Source organism: Mchenga conophoros, linkage group LG10 (genome assembly GCF_057382185.1).
Source record: "Mchenga conophoros isolate Kocher_MC1m ecotype Shallow Benthic linkage group LG10, M_conophoros_male_GT1.1, whole genome shotgun sequence".
Classification (NCBI taxonomy): domain Eukaryota; kingdom Metazoa; phylum Chordata; class Actinopteri; order Cichliformes; family Cichlidae; genus Mchenga; species Mchenga conophoros.
In genome coordinates this window covers 8,950,745-8,974,764 of record NC_140535.1, presented here as the reverse complement: position 1 = coordinate 8,974,764, position 24,020 = coordinate 8,950,745, and the positions used below count along the sequence as shown (strand labels likewise).

At 38.6% G+C, this 24,020-nt stretch overlaps 1 protein-coding gene across 3 annotated transcripts; it reads right to left on the bottom strand.

Annotated features, from left to right (window-relative positions):
• Window positions 1–1,253: 1,253 nt before the first annotated feature.
• On the bottom strand, window positions 1,254–24,015 carry LOC146565338 (flotillin-2a). 3 transcript variants are annotated; one of them, XM_085288401.1, is made up of 11 exons: window positions 23,793–24,015; window positions 20,291–20,372; window positions 15,607–15,697; window positions 8,930–9,053; window positions 8,596–8,714; window positions 8,350–8,463; window positions 8,099–8,218; window positions 7,800–8,014; window positions 6,521–6,704; window positions 5,772–5,921; window positions 1,254–4,396 (listed from the first exon to the last, which is right to left on the bottom strand). In XM_085288401.1, the coding sequence occupies exons 1-11, from the start codon at window positions 23,839–23,841 to the stop codon at window positions 4,346–4,348; spliced, it is 1,299 nt and encodes a 432-aa protein (XP_085144527.1). In that variant the 5' UTR covers window positions 23,842–24,015; the 3' UTR covers window positions 1,254–4,345. The 3 variants fall into 3 exon arrangements, with proteins under 3 accessions (XP_085144527.1, XP_085144526.1, XP_085144528.1); XM_085288400.1 differs by lacking the exon at window positions 15,607–15,697 and adding an exon at window positions 15,007–15,097; XM_085288402.1 differs by lacking the exons at window positions 20,291–20,372; window positions 23,793–24,015 and adding an exon at window positions 15,007–15,097 and having other exon boundaries at window positions 15,607–15,671.
• Between the last annotated feature and the right edge of the window lie 5 nt (window positions 24,016–24,020).

Genomic DNA, 24,020 nt, shown 5'->3' with positions numbered 1-24,020 from the left:
TAAAGATCTGAAGTTAGAAGTTAGAGATAGACATGGAGGTATGTGTAGCGTCATCGTGCCGAGATCTTAAGTCTTTCTTAAGCCTTCCGAGAAAAGGATGTGGTTGCCTATGAGTCTGGCAAATGGTAATTATATAAAATGATATATTTAAAATGAATGATCCCCCTGTGGGGAAAATCCTTTACAAATGGTCTAGATTTAAAACTACTGCACATTTGCCCCGGACTGGCAGCCCCAGCAACTGTAGTCCAAAAGCAGACTGTCTGATGCTTGCAGTCAGTTGATTTAATTATGAACTCTTCATTATATCAAAGAGTTTTAAGATGACGTGAGACTGACTCTAGAAAAGTTGAGGTAAAGTTTGAAGTGGGTTAAAACAGATTATGGATAGATCTAAAGAAGAAAAATAACAGATTAGAATTCTAATTTTTTGCAGCTGAAGGAATTCTGAGTGGTGAACAAAGTCAGTAAACTAATGTCAGCGGGTTGCAAAATACCTACAAACAGTTATAACAGTTAATGATAAGCTTGTTGAGTAAGTGGCTGGCAAGCAGAAAACAGCTTCTATCTTTAACCATCTATTTTAAAGAGTATTTGCTTGTTCAAGTAGCCTACTGTATAAAAGGACCTGACCACTGAGAAACATGAGGACCATGTATCCTGTAAGGACCATTTGCACAACAATTATATGTATCATGTGATTAGACCTGGAAAACTACGTAAAATTGTAGAGACTTGTAACCTGCCCCACCACTACCACCAACACACACTGACACAGGTCAAGGAAAATGCCAGGCAGCATTGTAAGGTCCCAACACCAAAAATATTTTGTTGTCGCAGACTGCTTTTTTTTTTTTTAAATGACAAATAACAAAAGCAGTGTCTCTTAAAACAATTGCATAAAATAACTCCCCATTAACTGACTTAAAGTGGACATGACATGATTGGCTGTCCCTCACAAACAAACGTTTGGGCACAATACTGTTAAAATCTGATTTGACGTAACTTTAGCTACATTTTACAGTTTGCATAGAAGCTTAAATTTCTGTATAATCTCAATATTCAGTCACACCTTGTAAGTTAACAATAATAGTAACTGTGTTGCACTTTTAATGAATTTTCATCTAAATAATATCCTAAATCCTTTATTTCCTTAACTTTTCTTTTTCCCCCCCTAGGCGTCACTAATACAGCAGATGGCACTGAGTGTGAGATGAAACCCTCCTAATTTAACTGAGACAGTGAGGTCAACAGTAAGTGGTAAAACATTTATTTAGAGGGTGGAACACAACGCAGAATAACATGGACACATGCTTAAAATGCCATGCTGGATCCAAGACCATGAGAAATATATTCACAATATCATTTTATAGAAGTTACATTTATCTCTGACAGATGGACATGTTTCACATGAAGACAGGAGTTAAGGCATAATGTTTGGTCATTCTCCTCTCAAATGCTACTCAGAGGTTGCCACTACATTGATAAGACAAAGCAAATGTAGGTATCATATCCTACATTTGCTGGCCAAAATAATGAATGACCTTCAAGAGGTCCAGGTTACAAAGGAATAATGCTAGAATGCTTCATTTATCATCTAAATACATACATACATACATACTTGTGTGTGTTCCAATATACATTAGTAGGATAGATGTTAAAGTACAGGTATAATAGAGTTTGAACAATCTAAAACAAAAGTATAACAAATCATCCCATCAGTATTTCCGAGTGTATGAATGGTATTCAACTATCTGCACATTTAAGTAGACCAACATTATTCAACAAAGGCACTGTGTACAGAATTCTGTCTAAATAAAAGGAGCAATGCAAACAAGAAGTTGTTAACCATTTTGTTCAGATACAATGTCTTCTGCAGACAGAAATGGTGCCGTTGGTGAATGTTACAATGATGACTTTCAACGGTAACTTGCATGTAACACCTCCGTTACCTGCTGACTGAAGCAGACATAAAATAAAAGACATTCTACTTTTAAGTGAGTACTTTTGGTGAAATTTGGGAAATTTTCATGATCAGCCACATTTGGCCGTATGACCAGCAGTAAGAGGCAGTGTCGCGCCTGAGTGAAGAAGAAAACTGCCAGTGATCTGCTGTCCAGCTGAATTAAAATGAGGACTCTCACTCATCCACACTGCAGTGAAATCTGCACTCCGGCTTCAAACCGGGACAGTGAATTCATTATCAGCTGATCTTTGACAGGTCTGAATGACCTGTATCGGTAAACAGCGGCTTCTCACAGTAGGAACATTAAACATCAAAAGGTTCACCATAACTGTGTTTCAGGCACAAATACAACACTTTAACAACAGGTGGAACTGTAACATTAATGTGGGGAAAAAACAGAAACAAGATGAAATTTGCCACAGACCAAAAGAGCCACATGGACGGTGTTTATTTCACAGAGGAGAGAAACAGTACGATAAATGATCACTGGCAATTAAAAAAAAACCAAAACATTATGGTCACAGATTTGGAAAAGTGGTTAATGAATGTTCACAATATTGTTTATGAGAGGCACAAAATTAATTCAGAGGTGGGCAGGCCAGCTGTGCACAATAAGCTGGTTTGGGAAAGCAGAGAAGGATGGTACAAAAGTACAACATTTAGATTTAGGACATGTAGCAACAAAGGACTCACTGAGACTCAAATCATGCTAAGATTCTGCCATCTACAGGTTGAAACTTGCAAGTACATGTCAAAACTTCTGATACTGAACAATTACTTTGAACACTGACTTTTGTATAAAGGTGAATGAATTTATATAACCTTACAACAGGGTAACCAAATCTACAAGCAATGATTAAACCTGTGAAACTCTTAATTGTTTATCATCTCAAGGTCGCGCAGAACTTGCCAAGGTCGGAACATGTTTAAAGAAATGTTTCATTTTCTATCACAGTAACAGACTACAGTAGAAATCTGACATGAAAACAAATCATGTTTTCTTTGACATGCAGCAGCAGAAACAGCTACAGATCCAGCTGCTCAGACCCCAACATGAACTTCACTTTGCTTTCATCAAACTGAGAACAAACCTGAGCACAAACACTGCGTACAGCGTTTACCATCAAATCACCTGCTTGTTTCCCAACTTGTGACTGACTGTAACATTCCTGCTTTGTCATTACAGACTGGGTGCACTGGGAACTTAACCCACAGAGGTCAGAGTGACGATGCTTTTCCTTCATCACTGTGGAGTTTCTCCTTAAATTACAAATAACACAATCACACAAGTGACATCTGGGAAATATGTTAGCAAGACTAAGTTTATCTGAGGCGGGGGAACAGGACAAAAGAAATTACACACACACACAAAAAAAGCCCAGACCCTGAATGTCCACCACATGCCATTTGAGGTAATACAGAACTGTTCAGTAGCCTTGGTGGGCATGCAGGGTCACTGTTGGGCTAATCATTTCCAAATATGGCTTTGTTTTATGCTGACATGTCCAAACATGACAAAAGAGAAGCGGGAGCACTGCTGTCAGTATACGCATAGAACTAACAACATTCATCTATAACAGTGATACAGTCAGACAGAAATCCAACTAAAGCCAAACCGCTTTCGTCTGGTTTGGGCACTTGAGTGGTGAACAGGCACTGCACATAGGAGCAAGAAGACAGACAACATAACATCCTGCGAGGTAAGCCTTATCATACAAGTGACTGGTAACAGGTAACGTGTCATTGTATCTATATAATCACGGTGAGTACACTAATCTTTAAGAAGTCTGTTTAAAAGCAAAGAGGGAATTACACACTCTGTTCAGTCTACTGCAAACTACTTCAACAACTGAGCACTGAATGACTGTGTAATTAGGAGGCAGGAGCTGCACCTATTGCTCCATTTCCAATCATCAATGAATGTTAACACATCAGACAGGAACATATGCTTGAATTCCAGGCATATACTTAGAAAGCTCTGGAGAGGAGTACAGTATTCTGATTAGTTCTCTGTGTCTGAATTTCTCTCGCCTACTTTGCGTCTGGACTTTTTTAATCTATGAAGGATTTAGTAGGACTGCGAAGAACTGCAGCATATAATCCTGGCTAACTAGTGCAGAATATTAAGGGTGACCGTGTTTAAAACAAGAACTAAAAACAACAGAAAATACAAACAATCTGATCTTTCAGAGGTAAGGCCGCATTATTTTCTCCTTTAGAAAATTAAAAACCTCTTAAAAATATAAAAACCTCTGATTTGGTGTCAAGTGTTTCTGGTCAAAGGCAGTTGCATAAGGGGTCAAGGGCTAAACAAAGTTTTCATGCTTGAGGCAGATACACAGCAAATGATTGAGAATAACGAGTCCCAGGCCTGCTTCATCAGAAGGCTGCTTGGCTCTGTGGGGTGGTCATCTTCTGGAGCAGAGGTATCTGTGTGATCACAATGATTAGCACATTGGAACAGTGTTTAATAGACATCTGTCATGCTCACACAGCACAGCTGTACATTATATTCATCTGTCATAGCAACTGTTCCCTTAGACATGATGAGGTTTCAGAGGAAGTCACTGACATTTAACTCATCAGTACAGATTCACACATCAAATATGAACACTTAATTTGAGTATGTCTAAAAATATTTTTCTGTAATTACAAAAAAATGTAGTCACAAAGAATTAACTAGCTGAGACCACATCTTCAATTAAGTTTGACAGCATTTCTAGTAGATACTAGCAGATGGAGCGAGCATGAACTGAGGCTGCGGTTTGGGCAAGGCCTCAGTCGGGACTGGCGGCGGCAGATCCTCATGTACTAATGAGAATGAATTGGAAAAGGGAGGGAGGGGCGTGAAAACGAGTGCAAACAGCGTGCAGTGCAGAGGTTCATATATAGACAGAGAACTGGAAGGGGCATGTATGAGGTGTGGTCCTGCTCCAGGAATTCATTACAAATATATTCATTGTGTCTGTAACACGAATAAACAAAAGTAATTTTAAAAAGGATGTAAAGTGTTAATAACTACAGTACAGTGCATCTGTTGCTTCTTAAAGCTGCCTTGATTTCTCTTATTTCGAGAGCCACTGAACAAGCTAAAAATACAACTCTGGCTGTGTTAACAAAGTGTTGCTTATTTACACAACAAGAGTTTCAGTGATTAGTAATAACTGTCAGAGTTTGTTCATATGTGGGTGGTGAAATTCTCCATTTGATTTCCCAGACGGTTCCTAAACAGCACAGCATTCCTGTGCTACATTTTTGGGAAGTCTCTTAAGAAGTGAATAATGAGCTGACAGCATGGAAATTGCAGCTTGCAGATGGGGAGAAAAAATATTTATGTCTAACCAAAAGTATTCAGAGACTTTCTTTATTTATAAGCAATCATTACCCAAATATACAACTAACCATAAAGATGACATATAGCAGTAAACAAAAAAGTGACTTTTTGCTGCACCAAAGCCCTTTCAATACAAACCCACATATGGTGATTAAGTCTCTCGGGATCTAACTGCAGGCTTATGGACCCAACAAGCCAATGTCATAATTCATAAATATGTTTGCCTGAAAAGGCAATTAGTGATTGCAATGGAGACAGACAGCAACTCGAAGTATGACGGAAAAACTTATAACACTTAAAAACGCAGATTACTTAGTGGTTTAACTTTTCCTTATTGGCTACACCCATCATAAACATATGGCAAGTGTGTTTGTGTAATTACTTTCATTGACAGAAGGGGGAGAAAAAAAAAAGCTCTGTACTATGTTTCATATTCAGCAGAGAGCTCTGAACAGTACAGTGCCTTCTTACCTTGGTGAGATCCACCCCAGTGAGGGCATTGACTGAGACCGGGAGTTCAGCTAATAGACGGTTCACTTCACCAGTTACACGGCTGCCTTCTCCACTCAGGATGACAATCTCATTGGTCTTGGACAGAGGTGCAGCCACTTTACCAGCAATCTGGAAAAAACAGTGTGAATACCAGTTTGAGACCTTCAATAACTGAGGACGGATTTTTTTATTTATTTTTTTCCAAGACAGTAATCATGTGATAAAAACAGAACAAACCCTTTGCAGCTCTGTTCAGTAAAAATGCTAAATGTTTAACAAAGTCTATGTTCAAAGTTATCAGAGAAAGACAGTATATGTGAGACAATTAATGCTTTTCTAGCATTTGTAAGACAGAAATGTTAGTTATAATTGTGTAATTGTTCTAAAACTAATCCTGAAGTTGAGCTGCTTGTTAATGGTTTATATCACAACGAAAAAAACCCCCAGAAACCATATGTCTACAATTTCTTCCTCATAACTGAATTGTGATGAAACAAAAATATTAGAGGCTGTCCTGCTATCCAAGCAGTCCACTCTGAAAAAGTCATAACCTTGATCACAGAGACCAGAGAACCTGCTAGTCCAATCTGCTAAACAGTCTGAAAAAGTTCATAAGATCACTTTGGTACTCAAAGCTCTTATGGTGTAGACACTGTAAAAAACAAACAAACAAAAAACACTAAACAAAAATCCACAAATGGCACTGTTTTTAAATCTGTATCACAAACCTTGGGTAGAGCCTCCAGGACTAAGGCGGTCTTGGCAGCATCGCCATACTGCTGGTAGGCTTCGGCTTTCAGCCTCATCTTCTCAGCTTCTGCCTTCCCCACAGCTTCAATGGAGGCAGCCTCTGCCTCACCAATACAGCGGATCTTCTCAGCCTCTGCCTGTGCTGTCAGCACCTTCTTTATCCTGACAGACATCAGTGTTAGAGGGACAGCAAAATAATTCTTTATTGGTTTACATAACCAATATCTCATTACTAATAGACACACGACCTTTGACATGCAGACATAAACAGGCATTACACATTACACGTGGTATATGTGAGAATGAATAATAAATAGCAGTATAATTAATATTACTATGATGTTTCTTGGGTGCTGAGCTATAATGTGGCATTTTTTTTAGCATTAGAAAAACACAATAATTTCAGATATTGATAAAGATTGGGGCCCACTGTCCAACTAATCAGCTGCTCTGCTTTAGGGAAAGGAGCAACAGCAGATTTCAATAGGAATGGGAGAAGTGTGAAAAAAATGTTCAAAGATTCAAAATACAGCATGAAAAGTAGAAACAGCGGCTGCAGTGGACACTTCACTGTTTTTAACACTCAGGTTCAGTTCAATTCTTGTAGGTTATAACTTTGTCTTCTGCATGACCGGCTGATGGACCAATAACAGCACAAGCAAGAGTAGCCCATATTATGTTTTACATATATGGTAAATGGCCTGTATTTATATAGCGCTTTACTAGTCCCTAAGGACCCCAAAGCGCTTTACATATCCAGTCATCCACCCATTCACACACACTGGTGATGGCAAGCTACATTGTAGCCACAGCCACCCTGGGGCGCACTGACAGAGGCGAGGCTGCCGGACACTGGCGACACCAGGCCCTCTGACCACCACCAGTAGGCAATGGGTGAAGTGTCTTGCCCAAGGACACAACGACCGAGACTGTCCAAGCCGGGGCTCAAACCGGCAACCTTCCGATTACAAGGCGAACTCCCAACTCTTGAGCCACGATCGCCCACATATATGTATATGTATTACATATTTTGCACACTTCCTCCATCTACAAAGCATTATTTACATAGTGGTGAGTTATTCAATTATGCCTAAAGAGACTGAACATTATATGGTTAAAAAAATGTCTTTAAATATAGCAAACCGCTATGACAGTCTCAGTTAAGAAATAAATGAAATAGCCCTTTAACATTTTCCCCCTCTCACTGAAAGTGATTTCTTTTTGACTGATAAGAGGATTTGTCAGCAAAGTACTCACTTCTGGCCTTCAGCCAGCTGCTGCATCTTGTAGGCTTCTGCCTCGGCAGGTCTCTTCACAGTAGCGATGAGCTCCTTTTCAGTGCGTTCAATCTCCTTTTCCTCAATTTTGATCTGTTTTTTCCTCTGCACCACCTCAATTTCTATCTCCTCCAGACGGATCTTCTGTTGCTCTTTAGCTGCCTGCAGCTCATATGCCAGTTGCGCCTCAGCTTTCTACAGAAGCAGGAATTTTTTTTAAAAGGGTAAACTTTCACAATTGTTGCTGACACATTCAACCCAACAAACACAACTTCATACCTTTGTGTTCACTTCCTGATTGAAAGAAGCTTTCTGCATTTCCAGCTCTCTTTTGGAGTCAGCCATTTTGGTGTCTGCGACGAACTTGACATCCATCATTTCTTTCTTACATTCAGCTTCCTGTAAAAGACAGAGTGCAACAACTAATGACAGAGAGATGGATCAGGTGCTGTATGGTGGTTTCTTAATGTAATAATAGCCATTAGCAATAGATGATAGAAGTTTTAACGTCGTCTTAAAGCTTTTCTTACCCTAATGCCAGCATCTCTCTCTGCCTCTGCTACTCCGATGTCTGCATCCCTCTGTACTGCAGCTGTCTGAGTTTTACCCAGCGAGCTCAGATAGTCCACTTTATCATATACATCCTTTAAGGAAGAAAGGTTAACACTAATGTACACAGTTCTAGGCAGTTAACCTAATGAAATTAAAAAGCAAACAAACAAATATTTGAAAAATAGAGTCAGAATAACATGAACTTGACGTTCTCTTTCTTATACCTTGATGGTGAAGCTGAGAATCTCAATACCCATGCGGCCAACATCAGGTGCTGCCACCTCTCGTACCAAGGAGGCAAATTTGTCTCTGTCTTGGTAAATCTGCTCAACAGTTAGCGTGCCTGGAAGATCGGTCAGTGTGTTTAGTGCCTCAAAAATCATGGTCCTGTAATACATTTGAATAAAACCAAACACACTGACAAATAGGGCCAATATGTCAAGAGGGGAAAAAAAAAATCCTCCAATCACTGTCATAGTCATATGGCGCAGATACCAAAAAGAACAAAAAGCAGGAAAACACCACAGAGTCACCATATGGTTTGGAGAAGCTACCCACCAAGGATGGCACGCAGGTGACCCTCTAGGGTCTGCAGGATAACACTCTTGATCTCCATGACTGACTTTCCCAGGAACTGTTCGCAGGCATAACCGAGCAGTTCTTTTTCAGTCATCACCTTCACCTAACGCCAACATGGACAGAGAACATCATTCATTGTGCCTGTGTTTGTGAATACACAAAGACAGGCACAACACACAGGTGTGGCACACATAAGGACAACACATACTAGCTTTTAATATTATACAAAGATTTTTTAAAATCCTTTTACTTAGAATGTATTTTTTTTTCTGTTCACCTTCATTGCATCAGTAATGCAAAGAGCTGAAATTACAAAGCCTAAAATTCACAATAATATCAATAATAATAATAACAGTTGTTATTATTGTTATTGTTATTATTGTTATCATTATTATTATTATGCCAGTGTGTGTTGGATGTATGCATGTCATTATGCTTTTTACACATGAAAAGAACTATGGACATAGTAATCAGCAAAATGTTTGAAGAACATCTTGTATGCTGTCAGCCCACCTAAAAGAGGAAGCCAAAACTGTCAGCCATCAATGACATGGCCAAACAAATGTTCAACAATACTTTCTTAGTTTGCCTTTGGGTAAAGTCGATCCACACGACTCACATTTCATTTAAACAAATTTCTTGTAATTGATATACTTATTTATAGAGTAAATACAATGCCGTGAAATGTATTTAATTAATATTTTATTTATTTATTTTAACATTTTTCAGTTAAAACCAATTTCAATATTAGACAAAGATACCCTGTCTTACCCTGAGATACACTTTTCAGATAGGGCCAGGTTGTTTTGATAACTTTTTTCCTTTAATAAATGAAATCATTTAAAAATGCTGCTGGCTGCCAGTGTTACCCGTCAGCCTCCTACTACATTCACCTTTCTCATCATTTTGAAAATCACAGGTGACATCATTCTCGATTTATTACGTTCACAAGATTTTGAGAAAACTTGACCTCTGATTTTTAGTAGATGGACCTTTGGTATCAGGTTGAAAATCGTATGTTGTCTCATTCTCGAGTTATATTTGCCTAATATTAAAATTTGTTTGCTGATCTGAAACATGTCAGCACGATACAGATGCAAAAATCTAAGAAATTGGGAAGGGAGTAAATAATTTTTTTACAGCATCTCTCCATTTTCAATAAAAGTATTTTGGAAATGTTATTATGGCTTTTACAGAATACATGGCCGTCTAATGTCAGATGAAGTCAGTATTCTGCTTTTAGATTTTTTGCTCTTCTTAAATGCAAGGACTTAGATTTTCACATCAATGTTGCACAGGTTAATTCAAATATATAGAAATAAACAGGGGAGAAAAATATGATGGACACGTAACATTAAAAAAAAAAAAAACAACAAGAAAGAAACAAAGAAAAATGAATGTCACTGACCTGAGGTTTAAAAGATAGAAACAGTCAGTGATAGAAAGAGAGATCGTTTACAAACAGACAGTCATGTAATCAAAAAATGGGTTAAAAAGGTTTGGGATAAAATTGTTGTCCATCAGAGCTGTAAGAAAAGAAAAGAGTGAGCTGGGTCCTTAGGCGAGAGGTCTGCACACGGGTATGTTTTACAACATGCACTCATAACAGAAATAAGGGCAACACAAAGTCAGGAAAGACTGTCGTCACTTCCAGAAAACAGAAAAGGCCACAAGACAGCCAAGGAAAGCTCTAACAGACAGCAGGGGGCGCTGTGCAACGGCTGACATTGGAATAAAGACTTGAACAATTTTCATTTGTTGCCCTGAGCTCTTAATCTGCTACCTAGCCCCACTCCAACTTGTAACACCACCCTTCCTCCTGCCTCCTCTAAATGCACAGACTGTACAGAAAAGAATCTCAGTAGACAGTTTTGTTTTTTTAAAATTTGTTAGGTCCTTCCAGTGCAAATTGACTATTAAGTTATCGAAGGATTCAAAAACAGTCCTACCTAAAGTAACAAGGCAAAATATGATTGAAGAATTCAATACAGAAATGAAACGCACATCCTAGATTGAAATTCTGCTCATTTCCTTTAAATGGATGTCTCCCACCAAGTCTAATTCATTTGTCTCTTTGAATTAGGAAAGACTTTGCTGTTACCATGGGACACAAATTTCACAGTGGCTTTGGCTTAGACTGGACCAATCTGACGGACACCATTATGAGTCTGCTGGAAGTAAACTGTGTGAAAGTGGGGGGGTTTTCAACTCCAGACAGTGGCCTCATTGTCAGCACACATGTAGAAAAACACAGAGAAGAGGAACATACAGTGGCAAAATGGTGGTCAAAACAGAGAACTGATAATGAGGCGTCATCATTCAAACAAAAGAACTAATGGCATGCGGGCAAAGAAAAAATTCAGGAAGTAATTAAGAGCAAGATATGGAAATGCACAAAACACTGTGATGATACGTACATTTTCTTAAACAGAAAATCCACAAAATAATTGCTTTCTATTACAAATTAGAACTCAGTCAACATTTGTGCTTAAAAAGTATCTACAAGGCAAAATAAGACATTCTGGAGTCTTGACTCTGTTTGTAGGCAAAGTCCAAGGCCAGGGAGCGCTGCCTGGCTACATGGGTTTTGATTTGTACTTCAGCATCTGTGGCATTAATGTGACTGACAGAATGAAAGCAGCTGTGCAGTATTGTGCTTACTTTACTTCATGCACTGCTTTAAGCGAGGTTATGAGGTTTGCTTTGTGTTACACGAAATAATTAGTTCACCAATGCAAATATTCTCTACTATTTTTGAATTACCATAAGCTGACACACCAGGGCGCAGTTAGAATTGGTTTGAATAAGCAGAGAATGATTAGAGTGAAGAGTCAACAATAAGTTTTTGCCATCATAAACTGGGGAAAGAAAAATCCTGTACATGCTGCTCTGCAAGTAAAACCTTCACTTGTGAATAAATGAGCAGCTGAAAGTAGCTTTAAGTAATACATTTAAGACAGCAAAAATAATGTGAAATGTTGATTTAAATGGTGCTACGTAAAAGGCATAGGGCATAAAGAAGCTATTAGTTAAAAAGTCAGCATGTAGCCCCGCTACTCCTCAATTTCTTCTTCTAGTAACAAAGAGACAATTGCAGAGGATAAGACAGTTTGCTTCTATTTTCACTACAAACAGTGCCAATCAGCATCAGGCACGTGTAGAGGCAATGCTGAACTATCGGTCTTGTAGCCTTGGTATCGCTGAAGTCACTGTTATCCTGATGTGCAGTATGATTTTTAGGAGGGCACCTATGGTGTAAGCCAGGGGTCGGCAACCTGCGGCTCTTTAGTCCTTATACTGCGGCTCGGCGTGGTTTGGGAAAATAAATTTGAAGTATTTAGCTGAACTGTATTTTATTTATGTTAGTTCTTTTTTTTAAACTTGTACTCCTAAATTGGAAGATTACTGTGATATTGAAATATAAAAATAAAATTATATTTTATTATTTTTTATCGCTCTAAATAAGCGTCACACTCGCGGAAGCCGGTATACCTGCCGAAATGGCGTGCATTTATCGAGACTTTCAACCCCAGGTAGGCCAATTATGGATCTTCGGATCCACATTATGTAAGCAGCTGTTCTCCACCATGAACTATGTTAAAAACAAACACCGCTCACGCCTCATAGATGACAGCTTACAGTCCTGCGTAAAGATGAAAGTGACTTCGTACAGCCCCGATTTGCAGACGCTGTGCGCATATGGGAAATGCGCAGAGGTTCAGGAGCAGAAGTCCCATTGTAAACATATCACAGCAGACCCGATGATGTTTGCATGAACACGCTTTTCAGCATCTCTTTATTGACCACTTTTCACACACGGTTGCTGTAGCATACAGCTGTAGCTTTTCAGCTCACAGCCCGACACACACCAACAACAGCATAGATGGCACAGACGTTAAGGCAGCGAGGCGTGATTGCGGGTGCCGCTCAGGTGCGTCCGCCTCCCTTTCACCGGCGCTGCAGACCACGCCCCGCCACACATCTTAACCTGGTAAAATACATATTTAGGCAGAATTTTGCAAATATCTATTTTTCTTCTTTTTTTTAGCAGCATAGTGCTTTTTTTCCCCAATTATTTTTTAAAAGTCAGGTCAAGGCTCCAAAAGCCCAAAGGCGATATAAGGGTGGCGGCTCACAATATTTTTTGTTTGCTACATGGATCATTTTAGTTCAGCTGGGTGTCTTTCCTTTCGTTATATTTCTTTAAGAGTTCAAAATGTGTTAATTACATAAATAAAATGTAACTTTCTCTATAGCACTTCATGGATTTCATAAGCAACACACCTTAGTTCTTCACACAAAGCATAAAGGTAAAAAACAATATATACAGTGTTATCTTAATTTGAAACGGTATGAACAAAATCTGATGTGGTATCTCTGTTGGTTCATCTGGATGGTGTAACAGGAAAGTGCTCAGGTTTTTTCTTTGTTATAGAGTGAGGCAAGTGTCTTATAATAAAAGTTGACTCTGTGGTTTTAACACAGGGGTCTAAGTATGAATAAATAAATAGAGATTATATAAATCTGGACAATTTACCCTTGAAGCATGTCTCCTTGGGCACCTTTGGAACACTGCAGCTGCTATTGGTAGCTCAGTACCTGGGGGTCCTGTTCTAACCATTTTACAAATATTATTTACATCATCAGAACAATTGAAAAAAAAAAAATCAAACACAGAAATTTCAGGTGTGTCTGCATTTTCATGAGGACTTTAAGTAGTTTAAGACAGAAAACATCAACTTCTGTAAAACTGACATGACTGTCATCTCAGACCACTGAAAAGTGGAACTCGTCCTACGATCCACAGACTAAAGAGGACTTTTCTTTGAAAGAATCTATAATGTTCATGCCAGGCAGTAAGGCCTAAATCTGGGCTGGTAGTAAGAGCCTGCATTATGATCCACAATAATTTAGAGTCCTCTATCGCAGTGTTTCCCAACCACTGTGCTGCAGCACATAGGTGTGCCATGAGGGGATCAAGGGGTCATGGAAGATTATCTGGTTTCCCCTGATTGGTACTCTAAGCAACTGGCTTCTTCTTCCTCCAATTAAATGGGTTGCCGACTGCCAGTAAAACAGAAGACGAAGAAAAAAATGACGTAGTCATGCTGCGAGTGAGACAAAGCAGCACATAATAGCAATAGATGAATATTTGAAAAGAAAAGGTAGTCAATCTGGGTCCTGGAGACAATTCCGACCCAGTTGAAGGCCATAGCATGAGTAGTGGTCAGAAGAAAGAAAAAAGTTATGGTGGGGACAAACCGAGCCAATTCTGCTATACCTGGTGTGCGGGGCGCACACTGAAGAGGCACGAATGAAAAAGCTAAGAGCACAATTCCCACAGAGCCTCTGAGAATAGCAGCTGCACTGGAAGAAGTCTGGAGGTGCGCAAGAAGATGACTATTTAAAAACTCCCCTGCTAATTCCAGTGACACCTAGTGCAATAATATGGATCCAACATATGATACACTGCTTCTCAGATGTTTTGGTATTGTGACTACCCAAGTTATTCTTTAGCGTCTGTGAATTTTAAACAAAAATGTGACAGACCCAGAACTGAATAATTAAAAAAAAAAAAAAAAAAAAAAAAAGCAGAAATAAACAGCATACAAAATAACATAATATACTGAGATTGACCACAAAACACCAATTAGGCTTTTCATAGACCCATTTTTGTGTGCCATGCTAATTCACTGAAAGACTGAAAATAACACTGTATCATCAGCATAGAAAATTGGTGGGGGTGTACTGCTGCAGGGAGCAGTGGGGTGACAAATTACAAATCAGAAAATCAAGTTTGAAGACTCGGACACAGAATACCAGCTGAAGTTGTATAATATTGCCTATGGTTTTACAAAAATAAATAAGGAAGCATTTGACACAGTGCTATTGTCAATTCGACTCCAGCTTGGTCAGATTATGTTACACATACGCACTTGAGACCCCTGTATGAAATACCACCTCAGCTGTGATTAGAGGCTGATGCCAGAGAAAGGGAGGGAGGGAGGGGTTAGTGAAATCTGAACTGGGAGTCCCAAAAATGTGTGGTGATTTACCTGAGCCACCCCAGTGACAGTAATAGCTACACCCTCCGCTGTCTCTACATCATCACACTTGGGCTGCAGGGTCATAATCTCAAGCGTTATCCTGTGAAGAATGTGGAAAAATATAAAATAAAAATTGACATGATCTCAGGGAAAGCAAATGAGGGGAAGGGACTGAACACAAGAAAAGAAAAACAAGACAAAGTGAAACCATTCACCCAAGGACTCCAGATCACTAACAACGGAGCAAAATGAGATGCCATCCACAATCCAATCGATTTTGCATTAAGGAGTTGCATTTGATTTAAAAATTAGCCTTATTATATTAGTTGTGATTGGTCTCTGGACTTCTGATATCCTCTTTTTAATTTCTATAGCATTCATTTAGAGGCCCCGTTGCTGAAGGTGACTCAGAGCACAGCATTACAGCAAAGTTATTAACAGCTGACTGTCTCCTCTGACTGCAGAAGAAAGAAGAAAAGAGGATGAAAACACACAGACAATGTTAGCCGATTAGCTGAACCATCACCTTTTGTCTTCCTTCGGCCTCAAACACCAGCCACTGCTTTTTTTTTTCTTTTTTTTTCCCCCCAGCCTTCTGAAATGTATTACCTGAGCCACCCCTGTCACATCCAGGGGTACACCCTCCGAGGTTTCGATATTCTCACAGCGACAGAGGATGGTCATAACCTCCAGAGACATTCTACGTAGGCAGGCAGGCAGGCAGGCAGCGGGGATAGCAAAGGCAAAAACAGTAAGTTGGACAACAGCTGTTAGGAATAACAGTAGCGAAGGTCAAGAGGCAGAGAAAAGAGAGAAAGGGCAAAACACAAAACTTGCCCTTCTGCTTTGCTGGTTTTAAGCCTGTTTTACATATGATGTGCTGCTGATGATACCGCTTTTAAAACCATAATTTTTGTCATAGTCGCTGTTATAAACAATTTAAATGAAGTGTGATAACACACAACATCACTAATGGAATCAAGCCAGTAGGGCTGGGCGATATGGCCTAAAATCAATATCACGATAAATTGAGCAGTTAACCTCGATAACGATAAATGGACGATAACCACCCCAAGTGCCAAAAAAAACAAACGTTTTTTTTTTTTTTCATTTAATGGGGCTGTGGCAGGCAGCATAGTTCCTCCAGTTATTTTGATAATATTATTCCCCCTAGACCTATTAATTGCAATTATATTATTACCACTTTAAAGGACTGTAAAATGTCACTGAAAATAAATGAAGACAATAGTAGTAAGTACTTTTAGTGGTTAAGATTTATTAACTGAACAAAATAAAAAGTGTAGGATACAATATGTAACCATGCTCTCTAAAAAATGTGTATCCCTTGTAAACAAAATAGTTTAATAATAAATATGTTTCACATTGGCTATTCACAAAGTAAACAATGATTGTGCAAATGTAATGCCATCATGGACAAAGGCCTATCTCTGCTAAGGCCTTGAGGTACTATAACTTGTAAACAAATAATGTCACAAACACAAATGTCAATTGAACACAGAAAAAACTATAATAAATACTAAGCACTGCCATGTGACTAGTGAAAACTATAAACTCTTAAACAAAAACTTGTGCTGCAGGTGGTGGAAGAGGTTGGTTGTGTTACCTTGACTTGACGCAACAGTCTTTTTGCAGAGTTTACATTTAACAATTTTTTGATCAAGATCATCCTTGTTGAATCCAAAATGTTGCCAAACAATTGATGATGCATTTTTTTTTGTTAACAAGCGTCTCCTCTTCCTCCTCCACCAGCTCTACCTCCGTCGCTGCTGCTTCAACATTTAAATCGTCCTCCATTTGTTCACCCGTGTCTCGTCTTGTTATGCTGGGCTTACACTGTGCGATTTTTGGCCCATTTTGAGCCGATTTTTGAGTCGTGCGACCGTTTTGGCGATCGGCCCGATTTTGGCCTTCATCGTGCGTCATGCATCGTATAGTATACGTGGGGTAACGAGAAGCGATTGACACCTCACGACGAGCTCCCAATCATCAATCGCTTGGTCGTGAGGATTTCAAACCTGTTTGAAATCCTCGCGACCGTCGTGAGGGTGTCACCGCAGTTTGTCACACTGCGCACGCGCAAACACAAATGTCAGCGAAAAAGACGGCGCAGCACGGCAGTGCAGCGTGTGATCTGGACACAAGCGATGGAGGCACAACTTGTAGAACTTTGGAAAGCTCATCCGAGCCTTTTCGATGTGGCCTCACAAAATTATCACGACCACAACAACCGTGAAAATAGTTGGATCTACATTGCTGCTCAATCACAGCTGCCTGATCAATGTTTTTCATTAGCAATTTAGCAAAGTTGATGGTGGTGGTGTGCGTGTCTGTGTGAGTGAAAGACAGAGAGAGCGAGCGACAGAATTTCTGTTATAACCTTCATTTTATGGACGCACAGTGTGAGCACTCAGGTCGCATCAGAGCATCAGTATAGTGTGAGACCCTGCATCGTGACCTATGAACTTCTAACCCCTGCGAGTCAATCGTACAGTTTGAGCAGGAGCTGAATCGCGCGACTGAAAAAAAAAAATCGCACAGTGTCTGCCCAGCATAAAAAGGTAGTAGAGTCATGTGACTCCACCCCGTCAAGTCTGTAACGTAGCACAGCGTCTTAAAGGGACATGAACATCGCCAACCTGCACATGCCTTTTCCTTTTTTTTAAAATACCGAATTTACCGACATGGGAAAAATGACGTCGATGAGAGTCATAAATTTCGGTAACGATAAATTTTTGATATATCGCCCAGCCCTACAAGCCAGTGTTAACAGGATCCTTGATCCTTTACGTTTGCATCACAAATACACAGGAATGTCCATTACAAACGATCCTATCCCGTGCTTCAACACTGAACTGTTTACATATGACTATGTTTCAGAGCAGATAAAAGAGGCTTACCACCCTTGTATTATGATAAACACACTACATTCATACCAAGTTGTTTGGGTCAGTTTCAGTCAAAGACATGGGAGGATGACTGCAGCAACACTGGGAACCAGAGACTCTGCTGAACAGCTCCACCTCCCTTTCTTTCCAAGAGAACTGGATCAATGAGTGAGGAGCCTCAACTCAACATTAACAAGATTACTGCATCACAAGCAGGAAGTCCTCCACCACCACCAGCACCATAATAATGCTGTCCAGCTACTGGCTTATGCACACAGGGCTGTTAGCAGACATGATGACTACTACTCTGAGTGGCACAAGATCCTTCCTGCTGCTCTTAATAATATTAATACTAAAAATATAAGAAGGGATTCCTGAGACTACTTAACTCTAAATGGAGATAAATCCAGACATGTTTCAACTTTTGCATCTTGTTTTTAAGGTCAAACCATTATGTTTCCTAGCAACTAGAGCCAATGAGCAGCACTTATAGCGAAATGGGTGTGAAGGAGGCACACAAGGACTGAGAAAGGGCAAGATCAATATGACACAAAGCAAAGCAAGTTAGCAAAGTTGAAATAAAGAGGCAGGCAAACAAAAGATAGTTAATATCAGGACTTCCACAGACAAGAAGTATCAATGCTGCTTTTTTACAGGATTATGCTATACAGCATATGACATCTGAACAAAAACAAAAGGAGCAGTTTTTATTTCTTGATATGGAATATATATGAACAAGAGCCAACTAAAGAGCTTGTTTTCGGTTTCTGGCAGAGAAACAAAGAGGCACAAATTTAATTTGGTGTAGCTCATTATGAAACCATTAGTGAGTAGCTTCTCGCAGGTTTATATTTCCTTTGATGGCTTTTATTTCAGAACAGGAGTTTAGCTCATTTTCAGTTTACAGTAGTTTCACAAATATTGTTAGTACTTCTCCCTCAGATCATCATTACGAAACATCTGTTTGTCTTTCCACTAATGCTTCTTCATTGGGGCTGGAAAAAAGCAGACTATACTCAGCTGCAATTCTCACTAATCTGTTAAACACTAGTTTCTAATATTAGAGCGTTTCTATTAGCCACAAATAGCTTATTTATTCATCATTAAACTCTGAATAATGTCTTCTGTTTTGTGTGTGTGTATATGTATGGGAATATGTTTAGGTGTGCACACACACACACACACACACGTTATAAAATAAAGTTACAAAATGACTTGCACAAAATTAAAGTTTTTTATTAACTTTTAGTTTCATATAATTTGATGTCAATATATATTATTCATCTTTGATAATTAATGCACTACATTATTTATTTCCTATAGAGGCAATTCATTACATTACTACATTACATCATATTACATTACTTTTGAATTACTGCACAAGAGATCATCTGAGATTGTCACATGATTACCCGTTAACAATCATTCTTTCAAACTGATCCAAATCCTTACTGTAATGAGGACATACACAATCTCTTTTAGTGCTTCTGTTTTAATACAAAGTCGACAACACAGTTGTTTAGAGCAAGACCAAAGAAAACTTAAAAATCTATATGATCTTTACTTGTTAACTTTACTTAACTCACTATTGGCCTACTGTCACTGCAATACTGCTGCATCACTAACAATTACTGAGGAATTTATGGCTAAAAGGTAAAAATATAGCAATCTTAATAAAATATCTACATTCTCAGTATGTTTTAGGGCTAAAAATCACAGCCTGCACGTAACTATTAGGAAACTAGACTGAACTGATAAAGTATTGCACATTTGCACTCTTCTCCTCTTAATGATAACCATAACTGAACAACAAAAGTAATGACTTAAGTCAACTACTTATTGTGCACAAATATAACAGACAGACAGACAGACCGATAGATATCTGTCTATCTATTTGAAAATCCAAACACAAGCCCTTGTTACTCAAAATGCAAAGCTGAGATCTTACAGGGGCATGTGCCCTAATAAAAGGGGTCTAGCCAAACATAATCCAATTAGATAAACAGGAGACGTATACTACATCACCATGTCTTTGTTGAAATTATCTGATTAACTCACAGTGTAAGGTGGGAAAACAAATTAACTCTTGAATTTATTAACTTAAAAGATCTCTGAACAGCAAAACCCTGTAAAAAAAAATCCTATACAACTATTACCATTCATGAATATTTATAAATGATCTCATAACTTGCTTGATTATGGCTCTTCATATGGTTCATAGATCTTTTGTGTTTGTTCTCTTAAAAAACCTTGAGTCATGACCATAAGGACATAAAGGTATTATAGAACCTTTTGTGGGGACCTGCAGATACCCTCATCTTAAAAGTTTCCTGATTGAGTTTGTGAGCACATTTGTTCAGGTTAAAGCTAGAACAGACAGATCTTACCTCTGGATGTCAGAGACGAGCCACCAGCCCCATGCCCAGCCTCCCACGACATAAGTCTTCTGATCTGAGCCACAGCAGCCACCTTTGGAGCAACACATATAAAACACATCACATGGCTGCAATCAATGTAGCAAAAGGTCACATGCTGTTGTATGTGACTTTTTCAATATGACATCCAGTCTGGGTTCTTTTAAACTTTGTGCACAAACCACCCGAATTCATACTAATGCACACTTCTAACTCTAGAAGCAAATTTAATGCAAACCGAAATTAGTATCACTGTTTTGAAAAGGATCAATTAGTGACCCACTTTTCTGTTCTGCACTCAGTTTCTAAACAGGATCATGTGTAGCTTTAAGACAGAAAACCAAAAACCCTTCTCTCAATCTTCCAACCACATCACCCACAGCAGCTACGTGAGAAAGGTTCTCCAAAACAAAGCAGGTAAAGGGTGAAACACTCAAGCTCTCATTTAAATACATCAGCCTCATGGAACCATTCTTTCTGATTTTGTGGGTTTGTTATTATTACAACTGTGGATTCCAAGGACAATTAAAACGTATTATCCAGTTTTAATTGTGCAATAATAATCATCATTATTGTGATGCATTCTGTTTTGCAATAATTCTCGTTTTGCCTTTCAGCACAACCTCTCTCATTTTGCCTCACCAGAGTCCAAGTCCAAATTCTGCCAGGCTGCTGTTTAGTTCACGTGAATGTTAGTTTATGTTTTATTAAGAGCAAGAAAATACATTTACATAAAAATACATTTTTTTGTTTTGAAGATATAAATGTATCCAGCAACCATGTTGAAAATGTAAGATCTCAATATTGATCCAAACAACAGAGACTAAAATATGAAGGGACATGCTGCACATGTGGTGCAGCATGTGATTTCTCTGATAGCGGTTGTTCATTTAATTAAATGTAACCTGTTGAGCCACCTCATCAGTAAGTTTGCAGAACCAATAAAACTATTTTCAATATTTTATAAGCCATTACCCTCCTAACCTCTAAAAATGACACTGACAAGAGTTTCCAAATGAGACTGAGTTAGGTTAGGCAGCCCCTTTCACTAGCCTCAGCGTCATGGTGTAATCATGAGTGATTAGTGTGACATTCTCAGCTGTCACATGATAACAGAAAGGGGAGGATGGCCAGGAGTAGACTATCCTTATTAACACATACTTCCCTAACTCAAATACTTTTAGTAAACCGTTCAACATCTGAAATTATAGGTCTGTAGCAGACCTCTTCCTTTATGACGCAGCAGGCCTTTAAGCTTCCAACAACAGGGCACTTTGCTGCCTGACTGACTAACATCTGACAGGAAACAGCAGCACTTGTGTACATAAACCAGAAAAAGTACACACTATCCTTGGTAAAACTGTGACTACTGTGATACCATAACTAAGTTTGTCTGCAATACAGGACATCACATTACCTGAATATTACTGTTTCTTACCTCAAAACCTTAAAATTAAATTTAAATTAAATTTGAACAAGAGGTCAAAATTTTTAGAGTTTAAAACTAAAGTAAAATTAGAACTAGATGTGAAAAACATTTTAGTTGACTTAAAAAGTAAAAACTAGACTTTTTAAAAAAAATAAAAAAATAAAATAAAACTAACTAAAACAATTTTGTAAATGTTTAAATCTAACTAAAATGAAAAAATAGGGAGAAATAGTCTTAGTTTTAGTCATTTTTAGTTAAGTAAAATGTTATTACATGTTTTATTACTATTATCTTTTATTATTGATTTTATTACACGAGTCATTGGCTGTGTTTATTGATATTTTGGATGTGTAAAAGACTGCAAGTCAACGACTTTCAAAAAATAGTGTAATACCTGTACTGATTTTCCTCTTGCCTCTGACATATGCCCTTTATACAATAATAACTAAACAGACGAAAACTAACACTGAAACTAATTAAACTAAAATAAAACTAAACATTTTCACACAATAAAAACTGAACTGAAACAAAAAAAAATCCACTCTGGTAACAAACTGAAACTAAACTGATTTAAAAAGTCAAAAATGGAATAAAAGTAAAAACTAAATTGGAAAAAAACAAAACTATAGTAACTCTGGTCTGGTCACATGATTATCAACATACTGATTTTATGGAGGAATGCTGAAGCGACAACTATCCTGCTAATGCATTCATTCTACAGGTCAATAAATCACGTCAATAAATGACACTTTAGGAAAACTACAAATAATCCTTTACCAGCTTCAGTTTTCTTGACAAAAAGCCATGCATATCCTAAATCACACTATGGAGAGATGGTGGCATTAATATACAATTGAGGCCATGAAAAGTACGTTGTGTTTTGGCCCCTAAACATGTAAACAGCAAAGCTATTTCTTTTCGACATCCGAGACTAATCGGGTCATAGGATCAGAATGTGCAACTCACACCCACTCAACTTTGCTCTTAAACAACATTCCTCGAAGTGATGAATTACATGCTGATTTTTGCACAATGGAAAATCCCAAAGTTGTTATTTGTTCATCACAAGAGAATCAGACAGGAAACGGCACTTAACGATTCAGTTACAGAGGCGTGCTGGACATCTTTCCTGCAACACGTTCCCAAACCGTAGTTTGAACCTACAGTAGGATTCTCAAACAATCAATAGCGAATGCATGAAATTATTATTATCTGGTTCTAATATTTGTTTTGTTTTCTACATGGCCAGTAGCTTTTAAAATTTTAAGGACTATATTCTGTGTACCCTGTGTTATGGGTATTAGAAACATCAGTGGTGACAGACGCAGTCTGCAAATCCGGGAGCGTGCACAAGCCCTTCTCTCATAATTCAATTAATCCTGCTGTAGTCCTGTAGGCCAAGAGTACCAGTGAGCCACCAGTGCAAATAAACATCAAGTCCAGCTTCGTGTGGTCCTGTTCCTACCCTGTTACATTACGCTTGTTTGACTCTTACTAAAATGATCATATAAAGCCAGACTCGTGAGCACACATGTAGAAACCGAAATATAAACAGCGGAAACCAAAACCATCTAAAGGCTGCTTGACAAACTAGTATTCGTACTTGAACAAGCGTCACTGCAATCGGATGAAATACTGCAATAATAGAGTATTAACAGAGGAAATCGGCGGACCTAGAATATAAATTATCTGGGGAAAAATACAGAAAGATACACACGCTGGCTCGTCCACTTATTACCAAATTTCGACCTAACTGTCCAGATACATGTACTCCCGTCAACATGTGGGAAAAGAAAACATGGAGATGCGTCTGATTTCCTAAAGAGGCAAGGATCGCGGGGCTGTCGCCCGCTTTAGTGCTTCACATGGTGATTTTACCGTGATATAACAGGTCACGTTATTTCCCATTTTATAATGCACACAATAAAAGCCATTAGTTGCTTTTCGTATAATGGCTATATTAAACATTTTTTCGTTTCTTCTACTTCAGCGACCCTGAAGCGCCAAGCAGCTAAACACACATCGACCACGAAGCGTTTACGTTACCTGAAACCACAAGGGCCTCGTTTGGTCCAACGGTATGACAGTTTCCCATTTCAGCAGCAGAAAAAACGTGTATCCACACCTTTTCGACGCATACAAAACTCACTTTTTTTAAAAAAAAAAAAACACCTTTTGCTCCTTTTCCCCACTATCTATAAAATATTTCTCTCACGCCCCTACCGACGATTCCTTTTTTCTTTTTTCAAAATGGAGATTTTTACTTTGTAGTTG